At 38.2% G+C, this 17,946-nt stretch overlaps 2 protein-coding genes across 7 annotated transcripts; one reads left to right on the top strand and one right to left on the bottom strand.

Moving 5' to 3' along the window:
- Window positions 1–455: 455 nt before the first annotated feature.
- Window positions 456–12,560, bottom strand: arfgap1 (ADP-ribosylation factor GTPase activating protein 1). 6 transcript variants are annotated; one of them, XM_056398042.1, is made up of 13 exons: window positions 12,328–12,560; window positions 9,793–9,863; window positions 9,068–9,177; window positions 8,571–8,742; window positions 8,140–8,240; window positions 7,957–8,043; window positions 7,731–7,845; window positions 7,582–7,638; window positions 7,406–7,438; window positions 6,220–6,276; window positions 4,906–4,965; window positions 4,299–4,348; window positions 456–4,178 (listed from the first exon to the last, which is right to left on the bottom strand). In XM_056398042.1, the coding sequence occupies exons 2-13, from the start codon at window positions 9,850–9,852 to the stop codon at window positions 3,839–3,841; spliced, it is 1,242 nt and encodes a 413-aa protein (XP_056254017.1). In that variant the 5' UTR covers window positions 9,853–9,863; window positions 12,328–12,560; the 3' UTR covers window positions 456–3,838. The 6 variants fall into 6 exon arrangements, with proteins under 6 accessions (XP_056254017.1, XP_056254009.1, XP_056254022.1 ...); XM_056398034.1 differs by having other exon boundaries at window positions 4,299–4,354; XM_056398047.1 differs by lacking the exon at window positions 6,220–6,276 and having other exon boundaries at window positions 4,299–4,354.
- Window positions 12,561–15,673: 3,113 nt separating this feature from the next.
- On the top strand, window positions 15,674–17,119 carry LOC130177114 (ammonium transporter Rh type B-like). Its single transcript, XM_056388569.1, has one exon. The coding sequence runs from the start codon at window positions 15,674–15,676 to the stop codon at window positions 17,117–17,119; it is 1,446 nt and encodes a 481-aa protein (XP_056244544.1).
- The last annotated feature ends 827 nt before the right edge of the window (window positions 17,120–17,946 follow it).

Raw genomic sequence — 17,946 nt, forward strand, 5'->3', positions numbered from 1 at the left:
AAACTGCCAATTCATGGGATGCATTTAATAGAAGTTAGGCTATTCAACATCCATGTAATATAGCCTTGTTGGGTTCTTTGCATCCTTCATGCATCCGTTTGCCTCTTAATCATACTGCATACTTGTGGTGTTCATTCAGTCACAGAAACACTGCATCTACTGTAAGAAAATGATCCACTTTATTATATATAACATCAGCTGATCTGATCATGAGAAGTTTTCTGTACGATCTGAGAATATCTGCCACTAAATATATCATGCAGCAGCCTGTGTACAATTTAACAACTTGTCTCTCCGACCAAAAGCAACCCTTTTCCAACAAACAAACACATTTTTATATTCATTTACCTTTTGGATTAATTTTCTGACAGGCTTTGATATCAATTTTGTTGTATCAATCTCTCCCCAAGACAGTCAACAAATGACACCAGATAGAAAAACAAGTAAGAAACCAATTGCATTCACAGCACAATACATTTTTATTTAACACAGAGACCATGTGTACAGGAAAAATATCCACAGCTTCAACTGAGTAACACTGGCTCACCTCGAGGGATGGCTGCTGGTGAAACTTGAAGGGGGCAAGCAGACAACTGCAATTCAATTCACTGAGGAAACACCTTTTAAATCAAAAACAGCTGAATGTATTTAGCTCCACGTTACATCTCATGCACGACATCAAAAAATAGTATTTCTGACATTACAGTTTCATCAACAAACGTGGACATACCCGATCTCAAATGCTCGACAGGCACAGACACTGAGCTAAACTGTTGCTCTGGAAAATTCGATTCTGATTATGTGGCAAAAAATACATCAGGTTTTATTTTTTAAAAAAAGATTCTCACCTTATATCAAGACCTATATGATGCATTTCATTCAATAACACATTCTGTAATTTTACCATGAAGCAAGTGTACCAGTAACCCCAAAAGTTTATCCACCAAAACTATTGTATTTTAGAACTACACATTTCAGACAAGTGACTGTTCAGACAGTCTTCCATTATTTTCCCCTAAATTTGTTTTATGTTATACCATCATAAAAGAAAAAGAAAAATATAAAATAACTGACATAAAGCTTCTGTAATAAAAGGTTAAGTTGAGGGTAACAATGTATGACTCGACATTATCTTAGATGGTGATTTACTGACATGTACACCTCACTGTATCAGAGACACACAAGCAAACTGACATCGGTATCAACAAAAAGCAAGCACAGCTTTTTAAGGCATTTAACACATGACCATAAATGAACACATGACTGCAGAGGTTAAGCGACATAAATGTTCCAGGAATGATCAGTATAGTATATAAAAACAGTGTAGACCAATCTTTGCTGGTTTGCTGTTACACACGTACACACATTTTGTCTTTTAACAAAGACAAAAATGAGTCACAGCAAACCAAGCCTGCTATAATAAGGTCTACATCATAACCATGATGCAAGGTTAGGAAAAAAAACATGTTCAGTACTGGGTACTCGTCAGTAAACTGAAGACTTCTTAGAGGTAGGAAATGGGCATGGAATAAAGTTCCCAGGAGTTATCCTTCACTAGTCAAAACCTGCAATAATAAATGCTATTTTTACCAATCAAGAGGCCCAATGAGGGCCGCCTATAGAAGAATAGCAAAATGTTTAACACCCTAATAACAAATAAAAATCCAGCAGCTGTATTGCACTGGCACATTAGTCTGTGAGCAGTTGATGACCGACTACTGGCCAATGAGCACACACACCAAGCCAAACAAGTTTAGACAAATCAGAGTCAGAACTCTGTTGAAATTGGTTTGATTGAATCTAACTTGAATTTAGAATTTGTAGACTGAGCATCTCTAGGTTATTACACGCACAAACAAATTAAACTAAAGTCCTAAACAGTAGGATAAAGTTGCAACACTATGTTATAGGAATTAAAGGCCACATAGAGAAGTTAGGTGCTGCAAAATTGGACTCTTTTCAAACCTCGACAGCTCATTTAAATTTTAAGATTATCAGGTTAATAGGCCTAATATTAAATTTCACACCGATTACATTCCTACTACCATCTGACTGAGTGATGTACCAGGTTGATTTAATTAATTTATAACAAGCATTTTGAGAGCTATGACCATCTAAGCATTCAGCGTATAATGAGCTTCATTAATATTACTCCACAATTCAGATGTTAATACACGCGTGAAGATATCTGTGACACCAAATCCTCACAATATATAACCACCAAGGTGCAATAACACTTGACACAGAGGCGGAGAACAGATCACACAGGGTTTCTTCATACAAGATGAAATTTACAATGACCTGTCAGTTCAGCTGAGGTCACAAGTTACAGGCAGAACCATGCAGAAAACAATCTACAGTCTACAGTTCCCAACTGTGTCCAGTTATTAAAACACAACTCGCATATACAGTACAGTACATACAGCATATAACCCTGCAATGAGTGGCTTTTATATGAAATTGTCAACAATAAACTAATCATTTTTAGATATCAATTCCTTAAAATACCCAAATGTGTGTCTTTAAAATAAAAAAGGAAAATTATGAATTTAACAACTGCATCCGCTGGACCACAACTGAACACAGCCTGTATGACTGTGTGAACAATATCAGTCAGCTTTAAGATCAGATAAAGAAAAAGAAACAAATAAAAAGCATAATATTGCAAAAACCAGCTATGAAGTAAAAAGAAACAATGTGATTAATGTTGCAGTTGCAAAAAAAATCCTAACATGATGTTGGGGATGTGCTTTAAAGAATACTTTATCTGTCACTGAAGACATTTACAGTGAATACTTTTCATTACTCAGATTACAGTGAGGTCTTGAGCTGTTGTTAATGACAGAGTGGAGATGGAAAAAATGAATGTCAATCAAAACGAGTTTCAACAGCTTATCTGTCTGAAACCAAATAGTTTTAAGTTATCTTGTCTGCATGACACCAGTGTGATACATCCATTTGCCCCAAAACAACTTCCAAGCATCCTGTTGTAGAATTTTCTGGTCTTGGCAACATGATAAAATGATCAAGCCCCTTGACTATTTGCACATTTTAATGAAAATAATGTAAAAGTTAAAAAAGAGCCCTAGCACATACATATTAGATTATTTCATGTAAAATTGACAAATCCGTCCATTTTTTGATTAATGATAGCCAATTTGTTACAGTATTTGTTCCCTTAATCTAATTACACTTTATGACTATATTTTCTATGACAATGGCTGTTTTCTATCCAAATGCTTCTCGACAATCAATTTTACAAGAACAAAATGTGCAAAGGGTCTAGGGGCAAAGTAGGTCAATTTGAACACATAGAAATGAATGTGATTAGTGTTTAGGCAATCATACTGTATTTACAAGGATTCATATTTACAATGTCAGATTTTTTTTTTATCTATTTATGTGGTGAATCGAAAACCACTATTATTAAACCCATGATACACTATGAACACTATCTTCTTCACCATTAAGTGTATTATATTGGGGGAGTCCAGGCAGTAAATTCATGACCATATCTACACTGATTCATTGTAATTCCCTGTGATGAAGGTAATTTACAATAATATACATGACTGCAAGTCAATACAGTTGTTTTTGTTGTTGTTGTTTTTTAGAGAATATTCATTTAATAATGAGCTCAATCTAACCCCAGGCTTCATTCATTGTTTCTTGGGTTTATAATAAATATATTTTTGAATTTGGATTGACAGAAACAAAGCAGACACAGCTCTTTCCCTGAAAGTGCCAGTGAGATGAACAGAGAGAGGGAGGGAGACAGATGGAAAAGGCCAGAAAAAGGAGGGGAGGGAAAAAGATGAGATGGATGGTTGCGAGGTCACTACCAGTCTGCATTATCCCAGGTGTCCTCAGCAGGTTTTGTGGGACTCTTCTTCGTCTTACCATCCGCATTCTCCCAGTTGTTGTCCCAGGCCTCCCAGCTCTCTTCTGTACTGTGTTTGTTGTTGGACGCGGCTTCGGAGCCCCAATTGTCCCAACTGTCAGAGCTCTTCTTTGCAGAATTATCTGCAACGGTCCAGCTGTCACTGCTGGGAGATTTCTTGGCCTTTAAGGAGGTGTTGCTGCCAAAGGTTTCCCAGAAGTCCTTTGAGACAGGCTGGGTAGAACTGCCTTGATATCCCTCAGTGGCATCCATGTTCTGATAACTTTCTCCAGCAGACCTGAACACAAGTCAAAACATGAAGAAATGCTTCAATAGTTCATGTCTCATAAAATTAAATCACATATTACAAAAGATTTTGTATGTGGGAGTTTTTAAATTGTAAAAAATGTTATCATACCCATCTTCTGGTTTTCCCGAGAAGAGGTTAGTCAATTTTGCACCAGCTCCCTGAACCTACAGAAAAGAGTAAACTCAGGTAAACAAAAATTCTATGCAGTTGTTACTGTGTTAGAACATCATGACTTTGTAAGAAATAAATGACTAATACATTGTATTTTACTTTACATATTTCTACTTTACATCCAAAAGAGCTATGCTGAAGGTGGGGAAAAAATAGCAACTGTATGACATCAAATATAATAATTAATAATCAGTATTTAGTGCACAAGAAATTAACAGACTGTGCTGTAATTTCAATTTTAGCAACAGAAATAGAGGCAGTAATAATAAAAATCCTCACAAATGCTTATTTTCAAACACAGTACTCACCACCAGAATAATAATGGCAGCAAGAAAAATAAGAGATTACATTAAGTTAGTATTGTTCATTGTACATTCATCATTGCAGCAAAAACCAGTCTCCTTGGAGGGTTACAATGTTGAGAGGGACTGCATCTGTAGTTTTTGCACATCTGTACTAAGAGGTTTTGGATCAGAGCAACTGTTCCTCACTTAGGAGACTGGTTTTGTGCCTGTGCAACATGGCAGAGATCTGCCCATCCTACCTTGTTTGCCAGCCCAGTGATGCTGACTGTCATTTCATCTAGCAATTTTCCATCTTTCACCTGCATTAATGCAAATTGTTTGATGCAAATTATTATAAAAAAAACAACTAAAAATCCAAATATGTTTGTCAAACAGAACATGTAGTGAACAAGTTTGTTTTTGATTGTGCGAAAAGCGATTGCATGTGTTTGATTAAGGGCACTGATAATCAACATGAGGAAAGAACAACCCTTTGTTTGAGTCAAACAAAAGGTCATTCGTCTCAAGAGAGAAAAACTCCAAAGTAATGCAGCTACCACCATTTTGCAAGAGAATAGGGAGACAAAAACAAAAGTACATTCTATAAATACCTTAAATCACCAATGCCAGCTGTACATTAGAAGACAATAGCATTTCATTAATATCACTCACTCTCAGTCACTGGCCTCGGAGAGTAAACCACTACGCAGTAGAGTGAAACAGATTTTCTACTAATTAAAAAGCAAACTCCTACTTTATCACATTTGTATTGTGTATTTTGATAAATGAATATCAAAATGTTTTCTTCCAGCTACACCGGCCTCATTTGATCTCATTAAAAAGACACATCCTGGAGCTGCTCATTTGACAGTAAGCATTAGAGCAGCTATGTGGAAGCATTTATGTGGAAAACACTCACCATGATTTTAGGGAAGGTGATATTATTTAGTTCATACATTTTACCAAAAAACAAAGCTTATTTTAATGCAAAAGCTCAAACATATGCAAAGCCAGTGACTAATTAATTGTCAGTAATAGCTCCAGGTTGTGTCTTTTTGTGTTTACCATTACCAAGACTGTGGCATTTTATCTTTTGCCACAGATCAGTGAAGCTTGGCTTAAATTTTTTTTGCCAAATAAAAGATTTTTAACTCGTTACGTTGCCAGATAAATGGAAAAAGAAGCTGAATTGAAGCGAAAACTGAATGCCTTGAAATGAGGCATGATATCTGAACAAAGACTTTGGCTACTAAACATATTTAAATGCACTTTTAAGCCTTCTCCAATGACTGTGCTGAGAGTTCACTGACTCACACCCATTCCCAAATAAATAGTTCACAGCTGTATTGCTGTGGGAGGCTGAGTTCCTGACTGGGTAGACTAAGGTTTGATAGTTTTTTGGGGTTTTTTTTGTATCTTTGAAACCACAGCTTTTGTCGTATAATGTAAGCTGGCATAAAGCAGATATTAGAAAAGAAAAGCAGTGTAGAAAATAGGACATTCACATCTGAAGCTGTTTTTGTTTCTAAAGCACTGCACCCCACCAAATCAACAACTTCAAACATCAATGTTACCTTTTCTTGGGTAGGTTTGATAACATTCTCATTTAATGTCTGTCCTAACTCTGTAGCCTGGTTGGAAGTCAGAGGGGAGAATTCACTTGAATGAAACACAGTTTAACATTCACAGTAGCGCAAGACACTGAGCTGCTTGTTCTGCAGTTGCATAAAGTGACCCATCATTCCCATTCACCATGACACTGAACAAACTCTAGAGGGTGTAATGGTTTAAAACATTTGCATCACCAGTGTGAACTTCTCTGCTGAGGCAACACTGCATACATATTTTTTCTGTGCAGTTTGGTTAAATATTAGCAGCCTTGAAAGTGTACATCACTAATTCCAGATATAAAAAGTCTTTGCTTTTTACTCTGCCTCCTAAGTTATGTAGAGTAACATGTTGCATTAAAGTTATGATTTTTCACAAGATTGTTTCCTTGTTGCTTTATTTTCAGAAAAAGAACAAAATAGCAGCCAACACCTATGAACCAAAAACCTACTAAATAGTGCTACTTACACTATTGAGTTCAAATGAAGAGCCCCAACGTTATTTTAATTGTGTAATTACCATTACACCTCTACAGCACTGTTTGCAGTCAACACAAAAACTGTCATGCATGAATGGATAACCCATTTTCAATGGAAGCGAGTGAAATACATTTCTATATTAGAGGTAGGAATTAAAGGCAATCCCCATCCCATAATATATTCTGTCACATAATACAGTTAGCAGCTGCCTTTCACAGGTTATCCATAAACTCAAAATACAGGTACCAAGACAGAAACAATGCCTTGTGTGAGTATATCCAAGCTGAAGCACGTGAAAACGACATTCAAAATGTTTGTTTTACTGATGGAAAACTGACAAGCTTACAAAAATAAAGAACATGGATGATATGTATTTAAAAAAAAATAACATGATGTGGGAAAAGCGCCATGCACCTATTATCTGCTTTACCGGTTCAGGGGGTGCTTTATAGCCCCTTAACTACATCCAGAGAGGGCAAAGAGATATTGAAGTAGTCACACAGTTATTAGAGCTGTTTACATTATATGTTAAGAGATTTACCATGAAAAATAGCATACAGTTTGTAAATACTAACACTCTCAAAAAAGAGTTGACGACTTAATACAATACACAGAATAAGACTATGGAAACCTATGTTATGTAATGGGTTAGCCATGACTATATTAATCTTACCTTTAAAGTTGCCTGGTTTGCCAGTTTAGTCGTCTGTTGCAGGGGACAAAGATGAAAAATAATAATTAATGACCTTTATTTTTGCATAAAGGTTGTTACTTATATGCAGAAATTCTGATTTGAATTTCTGTGCTGCACAAATAGGATACATACAATTATTGCATAAATACACTTACATTATCTTTAGCGATAGAAGCAAATTTGCTAGCGCCAACAGTGAAATTGCTCCAACCCTGTCAAAAACACAAGAAAAGAAAAATTGTCACAGAGGGAAAAAATACAACCGAAAGTTCATCTCAGGCATAACATATATATCATGACTTACTGAATAAATAGAAGACATGGCGTTGTTCAGGAAGTCATCCTCTTTCTTCTCTGGGGTCACTGTGTTGCCAAAGCCAACATACCGATTCTCTTGATTCCCACTGTAACCCCCTCCACTGAAGAAGCATCAAAAATTGTTATACACAGCAAAAAGTTTACAGAAATATTTACAGTAAACAACATAAGAGTGAATAATAAAAAAAAAACAAATCTTGTAAGGCTCTTACCTCTGATAAGAATTAACATCGTCACTCAACCAATCCTCAAAAGCTTTGTCGCTGGACTTCGCTGAGTTTTGTCCGGGTCCCCCTGAGCTAAATAACAGAAACATGAATTGACTGCTTTGATGGCTGTTCTGTATCCGATATTAGACACAGCATGAGTATGTTTAAAACTTCCTCCAAACTTACCGATGAGAGGATGAAAGGCTCGTCTTGGGTTGAGGAGATGTCCAGTTTTTGGCAGAGGATGTCTCAATGGACCATTCCTTACCCTCTGCTAAAGTTGCAACCTGTCACATACACAGTGTCACCAGATTGGGTATTTATATAAAAGAGGCACAGTGTTCACAAGCAAAAATCTGACAGAAACCTCTGCCAACACTGGACCAATTCTTCAAGTTCCCTTTTTGGTTTAATTCACAATCACAACTTAAAATCTTGGACAAGAATCGTCACAAAAATCCAACTGACTGTTGGATTGATTGATGATTGGTAATCGGCTAGAATAAGGATTTCATTCTAAGTGTGAAATGTGTAGGAAATGAATACAGCTGTGGTCTTCATTCAGCAAGAAAAATGAACATCTGTTAATCATAGACCTTTGGATCTGCACAGCTCACCTTGTCCCTGAAGAGTGCAGCAGCTTTGCTGTTGTATTTCTCCTGTAAAGTCCAGTTGGGATCATAATCATCTTGAAGTTCAAGAAACAATCTGAATTTTCCATTCCCTCCTGCTTTCATCTTCTCAAGTTCAATATCTTTCCACTTGTCCATGGTGACAGAGCGCACAAAACTGAAAAGAAGAGATAAACATTATCAGGGTGTAATAATTCGCTGGGCTGCTGCAGCTGTTACTAGTCATTACAAAAATGGGACCATATACACACAACTCATCAATGCATCCACAATTGGTTGCTCACTTTGTTGTTCCAAGGACACTTTTAATGTCCATGCTCAGAACTGGTAGTAGATAGGTTTATCCAAAAACTCAGTGTATTCTTTTATTAAGTTTTATTTCATAGCTTGGTGAATGAAACCGTAAAAATCAGTGCCACCACCCAAAATCTGACTGGTAACATCTCTAATGTCACCAACTGCATCAGTTTCAAGGTTCTTACCTGAGATGTACTCCCAGGCCTCTGTGCTTGCCAGAGCACTCAAGACAAATCCAGATGCCATAGGTCACACTAACCCACTGGGGGTTGAAAGCACCGCATTCAAAACACAGCTGAAAAGAAAAGGATAATTATTTTTATTATTATTATTATTATTATTATTATTGTTGTGTTAAAAAAAAAAATGGTAGGCTGACCCTGCATTTATTAATAAATATATTAAGATTAAATATTTGCTTTAACAATATTACAAAACATTCATTAAAACCTTGCATTTCAACATTGTACATAAACACAAATAGTGAATGAGATTGTTGGGACCACTGATCTCAAGTTTCTATCTATCTTAACTGTTAAAAAGACAAAAAATGACTTGAAAAAGTATAAAGTACTATTTATAATGCAAACATATGCTTGAACTGACGTTTAAATGTGAAGCTATTTTCTTAGTATATTTATTTATAGGTTAAGAGAGATTACAGTGTATCTGCCCACTGCTGTTGCCAAAGATGCCGGCCAGCGTGTCCACTGGAGGTGGAATTCCACCTAAAGTTACTCCCACCGTTTATTTGAAAAAGGATGACAGCAGGGAAATTTGGTGAAGGGTTGTAGGAAGGTGCTACAACGCAGGCTTCCCAAACACCTGCTATCTTCCACAGTAGGTGATTTATAAGGCTCCATTGAGGTGACACTATTTTGACTGAGAATAAGTTGCTCTGAGAACTTACATTATTCTCATCCTGGGTTCTCACTTCCTTCAGAACTCGTCTGGTCCTTGGACTTGCCATCTTGACCCACACTGAAAGAAAATAATAGAGAGTGTTCACAATTACAGGTTATCAATTATTCATGTAATTATGTTCAACACAACAAATCATACAGCTAGGAATAAATCCTTCTGAGCCCATTCTTACGTCTTGAAGGAACAGCCTACCACTGAATAACATCCCAGCAATACCAGAGCTGTATTACACATCCTGAAATGACATGCTCCCACTGGCCTGTCTTTGCAAGACAAAATACACCCTAAAATAGAAGTAACAGTTTTATTATATAACAGAGATCAGATGTGAATTTGTGCATTTGAACCAACCTCTCCAAAAGCTGAGCGGCAGAGAGTTAAACTACTTTGATGGTGTCATCTAAAACAAACATGGACCTGCTCCATGGACAGCCTGAGATTAATTGTGTCTCGCCTGGAAAGTGGATGAAAGCAGCAGGCTGCAGCAGCATAGGTGAAAAAAACTGCAATAAAGTCTTTCCTGTGCACAGTCTTGGATCAGAAGATCAGGGCTAAAAAGTTGGAACCTGTGAACGTTAGGCAATTTTTGATAAATGGCTTAAATAAGTAATTGATTATTGCAATTGTTGTTGGCTTAGTGTCAGTGGTATTTGTCAGTGTTTATTCTGTCTTTAAATAAAGGTACGACTGATGCTGCATTTCTTTTTGTCAACAAATTTTAAACCAACAATCAATTGACCCTGGTGAGATCTCTATTGCCATCTAAAATCAATTTAATCACTGAGTGACACTGTGTGACATGTTCCTTCAGTACAATGAACTCAGGTACAGTAGTTTAGTTTGAGCCAATCTTACAAGCACTGTCTTGCTATCGTTAATACTCACTAGAACACCAAGTGTGTAACCTGTGTCCCGGTTAAATAACAGTTGCTACAAACTGCAATGTAAAGATTTATGTTGTTATCACGATGAAAGAATGGGGCTGTGTGCCTGAACAGGTTGGGGATATGAGCTGATACATTCATTGTCCAGTGCACAAGGTGACATTTTTAAATTGCTAGTTTTGTTTGACCAATTCATAATGATATAACGAAGAGGAAAGAGAATAACATCCAAATGTGAAGCTGGGGATTCATTTTCAACTAATCCTTGAACCAATTGATAAATCATCACTGAAGCAGTCCAATATACTGTAATATTTCTGGTTCAAGGTGGATTTTCATTTGAACAGAGTATTCTACATACTGGAAAAGTCTCTTGATCAAAGACTGTTTCTCATCTCGACAGAGCACTGGCAATTTTGTGGAGTTTCAATGGGAAAAGTAAGAACAGTCAGATTTCATTTGTCCCCGAGAGCAAGGTTTGTAATCTATGATTTTATGTAGGCATGGTTCTGTTCAAACAAGTCCTAAATGCAAATAGGTTGAGTTTACTTTATTATCTTCCATGGGAGAAATTTTGTCTTGGGGACACTACAAACATTATAGTAAAAAGACATTAAATACACATTCGATGGGCGCACATTACACGCCTTTTTACTTACAAACATGCAGTTGATAAAACCTGCAGTTCTCTTAAGAGTCCTCCTGCTGTTCTGTCCTGCAGGAGTTGCCCATTCATAATTTGACTGACAGGGGCATGAATGAAAGTTTGCAGAGGCTGTGCTTATACAGAGGTTTCATTAGCACATACTCAGGGTCAGGTTAAGGCTTCTTGGCCTGCAGCACACTGGACTGCTCTAGTGTCTTGAGGAGTGAGGGGTGTGGGCGTCCCCATAATTTCCCCTGCCGTTTCAACCAGACTAAATGTTTGAGCTTTAGACTAGACCGTTCAGTTTCCAAACCAGATGTAGTACCATAACGTAATATGGACTCTGTAGTAGCTCTGTAAAAAATTAACATAATATTCCTGCAAACATCAAAAACTCTGAGACTCCGGAGCAAAATGGAGTCGCTGATGGATTTTCGTACTGGCACTTGGTACATGTGTGTGTCAGTTCAATTCACTATCAGTGTGGACACCTAAATATACCGCTGTCAGTCACTGAAGCTCACACCCAGTAAATGTAATGCTCAGTGCACCAACCGGTGACAAACAATACACGGAGACACCACAAACAAATGATATGCAACAAGAGCCCTACTCCATGTCGCCAGCTGGGCAGTGCCATGTCGATGGCTGTAATTGTATGAGTATTAGTTAAACAACTATCAGGCCGCGATAACGTCTGTTTCATAAATAAATTCAATCACTGAAATGTCACAGAAATGCAGTCGTGTCAAAGCTCCTCGACTCCTAACACACACCACAGACAATCATACACACATCACCTATCCTACGTGTCTATTTAAGAAAAACATACGTCTTAACCATTACGATGATGTGCGATGTCTCGCTTTAAGAGCTTTAAATGCTGATTTCAGGACGGACACTGCAACATGTTAGAGATTTAAGTGACTCGATATGGTAGTTGACTTGCAATGCTAACGTTAGCTGCCGACCGAGCTAACTGATCCGTTACCTGTCTGTGATTTATGAACAAGAAGACGCTGTTTTCAGAGGGTCTGCCGGCTCCGCTGATAAACTCTACGACGGCTTTTTCCTTCTTCTGTCACGGAGGCACAGCAAATATTGTATTACCACAGATGTGTGTTTTTTCAAATAGACTGCTGATGTTAAAAACCGGTAGCCATGTTCCTGTTTGCATACGTTGGCAGTGCAGAGCACCATGGGAGCCCGTCGTCCTCTTCCTCGCTCTGTTTTTTATTTTCTCAATGTTTGTCTGTCTCTGCTGCCTCCACTGCCTCGGAGTGTGAACATGAACGTGGAGGCAAGGCTGCATTTCTTTAAAAGCACAGCCGCTCAACATTAGGTTTAGCTATTACTTCTCAGTGTCACATCTTGAAAACAATTACTTTTTCTGCTCAGAATTAGCATAGCCTATATTTGCATATTTCAAGGCTAAACGTTGTACTCCCAATAGACCTTTTTCACAGCAGACATTTTTGACTTTTCATTGTAGGAAAATCAAACCATAACTTTAACAATGGCTCTGTTATATTCAAGTGTTCCTGTAATATATGAAAGTGTGACATTGAGTCTGCATTCACAATGTAAGGACCCTGAAACTGAAGCAGCTAAATGAGATTTAGCCATTATTAGTTTTATTAATTACACATGTGCTTGTCCTAGTGTGTCTTAAGTGAAAAGGGTTTGGTCATGGTATCCTCCTTGTCATGCCTCGCATGCCTACATATCCTACTTTATTTATGTAAAAGTGGTATTCAGATAAAGGCACCTTGCCATGCCTTGCCCCTTCCACGTTATTTACATAGTCTTATACATGCTTATTATTTTAATATTAACCTAAATTTATCAATACATAGGCTAGAAAAACGTGGATTGAAAGACTTAGCATATAGCCAGTCTAATAATCCCATCAATCTTGATGACAGCAAAAATTTAGCATTTTGATGACCAGCAGTTTAAAGCAAGCATCTACCATGAGGCCTCACCATGATGTCACTTGTCTTTAAGCCTGTGTATATTCTCATTTGTCCAGGTCATAGTATCCTAAAGGAGTTTTTTAAATCGAAAACAACTGGACTAGGTTATTTGTCTGTGAAGACGTTTCACCTCTCATCCAAGAGGCTTCATCAGTTCGTGTACGCATCTGACCAGGCTGGGACTGGTCCTACTTTCTGGTGTGGAGACCCAGGTATTTAACCTCTTGTGGGCGTTCACAAGGATGATGATGTCACTGGTTCCCTTTTTGTGCTCCAAGTGTTAACATAGATGGCCTTTTTTCAACAAACACCGTATCCCTGTGTATTTCAAACCCAGCAACACACTCAGACAGAGGTTGGTACACCCCAAAGACAGAACACCACACACCCGCAAAAGCAACCTGGTGTATGCGGTCCAGTGTAACGAGGAATGCAATGACCTCTACATTGGAGAAACGAAACAACCACTGCACAAACGCATGGCCCAACACAGGAGAGCTAACTCCTCAGGCTTGGACTCTGCTGTTCATTTACATCTCAAGGAGAAAGCCCACTCCTTTGTGGACAGCAATGTCCACATCCTAGACAGAGAGGACAGTTGGTTCGAAAGAGGAGTAAAAGAGGCCATCTATGTAAAAATAGAGAAACCATCCCTCAACAGGGGAGGAGGTCTCAGACACCACCTATCTCCAATTTACAATGCTGCCCTTTCATCCCTTCCCAGGAGACTCAACAATCTAGCCTCCAAGAATAACAACTGTTCACAAGTGGCATGTGACTCCAACGACTGTCGTTATAACACAATAGAGCACTAACGAAGTCGAAACCAATTTTCCACCAACGACAGTCATGCAAACGACTGTCGTTGACACTTGGAGCACAAAAAGGGAACCAGTGACATCATCATCCTTGTGAACGCCCACAAGAGGTTAAATACCTGGGTCTCCACACCAGAAAGTAGGACCAGTCCTAGCCTGGTCAGATGCGTACACGAACTGATGAAGCCTCTTGGATGAGAGGTGAAACGTCTTCACAGACAAATAACCTAGTCCAGTTGTTTTCGATTTAAAAAAACTCCTTTAGCTCACTTGTCTTTAGCTCAGGACCTGCTGTATGTCCCTCCACATGTTTCTGTCATTTCTAGTTAATACTGTCAAACACTATCTAATAAAGGCAAAAAGAAAGGCAATCTGGAAATTGTTTTGTTGAGCTAAAAAATAATATTGCAACCCACTGTTAAAAATTGTAGGGGTTATTTAAAATGAGCACCATATTTCTATTTTTACTGTTTAATTCTCCTGACCAGCACAACTTTGCTATTTCACAACCTTTTTCTCTCAAGAATAAATCACATCATTCCAACAAGTCAACCATAAAGCATTTTTTTCTCTCCCTCATGTCAAAATATTCATGGCAGTTAAGTGCAGGAAATTATCAACTCTCTGTACCAGCCAACATACTTAACGTAGCTTGTTTTCACTGCAGGCACGTTTCTAGGACCAATTTTAGGAAACATGCCAGTGTCTCGTCTGAAATTAATTCCTCTGACACAGATCCTGGTCGCACAGTGGTTTAGAAACTGCCTAAACTACCTGTCATCTCATGGTTACAATTCCTATCTTGGATTGGCCCTATCACTATTAATATTTTTGACTTGAAAAAAGTCTGAAAACATTACTTTTGGCTTTGATATATGAAACTGTTGTTGGTAAAAAAAAATTTAATCATATTTGACATTTTATTCTATAAAAGGGTCATCAGAACTTTATCATGAAAGGAATGGAAACAGTAAAAAAAAATCAATAACTTAATAAATAAACCTTAATATCAACAAATAAATGTTTGTTGTTGTTTTGATTTAATATTAACAGTCACTCCATAAACCCATCAGTAATGGCATTCATGGTGCATATTATCACACTGTATTATTATCATTTAAACCATACAACACACATAGGTAATTACTGTCATTGGCATTGCAAATTAGATTTTATATACCAAACGTGAGAAAAGTCAAGGTAACTGAAATTCAACAACTGCTCAGTGGCAGAGCATTTTCTACCAGAATGAAGCCTTTGTTTACAGTATCTATATTAATCCTTTATTTACCCTAACTCATCCTCTTAAAATCTACTTTCAGAGATTTAACAAGAGAACTGTGATGAAACACATGAAGGTAATTTTGAGGAATCTGAGTGATTCAAGTACACTCTGCAGTCAAGGTGTTGCATTGTTAAATAACCATGTCCAGGGGTTAGGCTCCAATGCCATTAGCTGCTCTTATCTGATAAAATAGAGGTATAAAAGGGGTGTTGTTGCTGCTGGGGGAGCCACTCTCTGGACTGTGAGTTGTGCATCATCATGAATGAGTCTACAAGTTTGAAGGTGCGCCTGCCGGTGTTTGTGCTGGTGTTGGAGGTCGTCATTCTGGTTCTTTATGCTGTCTTTGTCACTTATGATGACAATGCCAACGCTAAGCTGCAAAACAATGAGACCAACCCGATGGACAACTCCCTGTATCGCGACTATCCCTACTTTGCTGATGTGCAGGTGATGATCTTCATAGGCTTCGGTTGCCTGCTGGCCTTCTTCCGATTCTACGGCTTCAGTGGAATGGTCTTCAACTTTCTTACAGCTACTTTTGCGATCCAGTGGGCGATCCTGATGCAGGGTTTCTTCCAGTTTTACTATGATGGTAAAATTCACCTTGGGGTGATCAACCTTCTGAATGCAGAGTTTGCTTGTGCTGTGGTGCTCATCTCTTTTGGGGCTGTGCTTGGAAAGACCAGTCCTGTTCAGCTCCTGGTTATGGCTTTGCTGGAGATCCCTGTCTTTGCTGTGACAGAGTGGGCTGTATTAAAATACATTAGAATCAATGATGCAGGGGGCACTATTCTTATTCACCTGTTTGCCTGCTACTTTGGTCTAGGAGTGACATTTGCTCTGTATCGCCCGGGTCTGAATGATGGACATGCTAAAGAGACAACCAGTTATCATTCTGACATCCTGTCAGTAATGGGAACCCTGTTCCTGTGGGTGTTCTGGCCTTCATTCAACTCTGCTCTGACCTTTAAGGGTGACGATCAACACAGAGCTATACTCCACACTTTTATAGGTCTAAGCTCATCCACTATCACTGCCTTTGCGCTCACTGCAGTGTTTAACAAGAGAGGTAAACTCACAATGGCTGACATTCAGAATGTGACTCTGGCAGGTGGTGTGACTGTTGGGGCGTCTGTGGACATGATGATTTCTCCTGTAGCTGCGTATGCCCTGGGCATCATGGGTTGTACTGCCTGTTTCTTTGGATACAAGTACCTGACTCCCTTTTTAGCCCGACACATGAGGATCCAAGACCAGTGTGGTATTCACAACCTCCATGGGCTCACTGGCCTGATTTCATCCACAGCAGGAATCTGCGCTATCCTCTTAGCCACTGAGGAAACCTACGGGCCCAGTATGTACCAGATCTTCTCCCATCGTGCTCCACCCGAGGGAGATCCAAAGCTGCTGGAGCTTCAAAGGCTGATTCCTGGGTTGAAGCCGGGCTTGGGCCGCACTGCACAGGAACAAGCTCTCTACCAGGTTGCAGCTGTCTTCTCTACCATTGCAGCATCTACAGTTGGTGGGCTGCTCACTGGATTGGTCATGAAGTTGCCCTTTATGGCGTCCCCAACTGACAGAGACTGCTTTGATGATGAGCTTTTCTTTGACATGCCGTCCGACTTTGACAGTGTAGAAATCCTCAAGACTGCCACAAGCGATGATGAAAAAGGACAAATCAAGTCAATGGACAGCAAAGTCTGAGGTGTCACACAGAGGTTTTTGGCACACAGTCAATGTTCTTGTAAATTTGAGGCATTTCATTTTTAAATTATTGTCATTACAGCTTTTCAAAATTCTCACTTGTTTGCAAATGTTGTAAATGTGTAATTGATTATTATGCCTGATGAAGAGGATTTTGGGGATGCCGGATGGTCTTTAAATATTAATATTGGTATTAAATATTAATCCTTCACAAAAGATGTTTACATTGTTGAAGTTTAAATTTTGTATGTAAAATTGACTACTAAAATTGTGAAATATGGCTGTAAATAATAGGGAATATATATAATGTAATGTATTCTGTTTTATCAAATTTATTCAAAATAAATGATTTTTAAAAAATACACAGTATCTTTGTATAGTATCTGTTGTAGTGGCACATTTTCTAGTGAACACATTCAAACCATTCTTTCACTAACTGATTAAATAAAATCATCAGCTTCATTTCATTTTTCCATCTTAACTTACATTTATAATTAATGTTAATTCAGTGGCATGAGTCATCGTCATTAATTGTTCATCATTATCCTTGTGATATGAGTCAATACGCTGGAATGAAAAGCTGTTGGTGGTTAAGTCATGTATATTTGACATGGGTCATCTCCTTTGTGTCCCAGTGTATATTTGATCACAGACTTTACCAAACCTACAAAAACTGAAGCAGCAGAAAAGAATCAAAACACAAGATTTTTAACAACATGAGATGTTTAAAACAGTAATTCTTAGGCTTACTGCCACACTCGCTGCTTCACTGTCTGTGGAAACTGATGTGCAGGAATACTTGAATACATGAACTGATGTCTGGTGCA

This window comes from Seriola aureovittata, chromosome 2, assembly GCF_021018895.1.
Source record: "Seriola aureovittata isolate HTS-2021-v1 ecotype China chromosome 2, ASM2101889v1, whole genome shotgun sequence".
In the NCBI taxonomy this organism is placed as follows: domain Eukaryota; kingdom Metazoa; phylum Chordata; class Actinopteri; order Carangiformes; family Carangidae; genus Seriola; species Seriola aureovittata.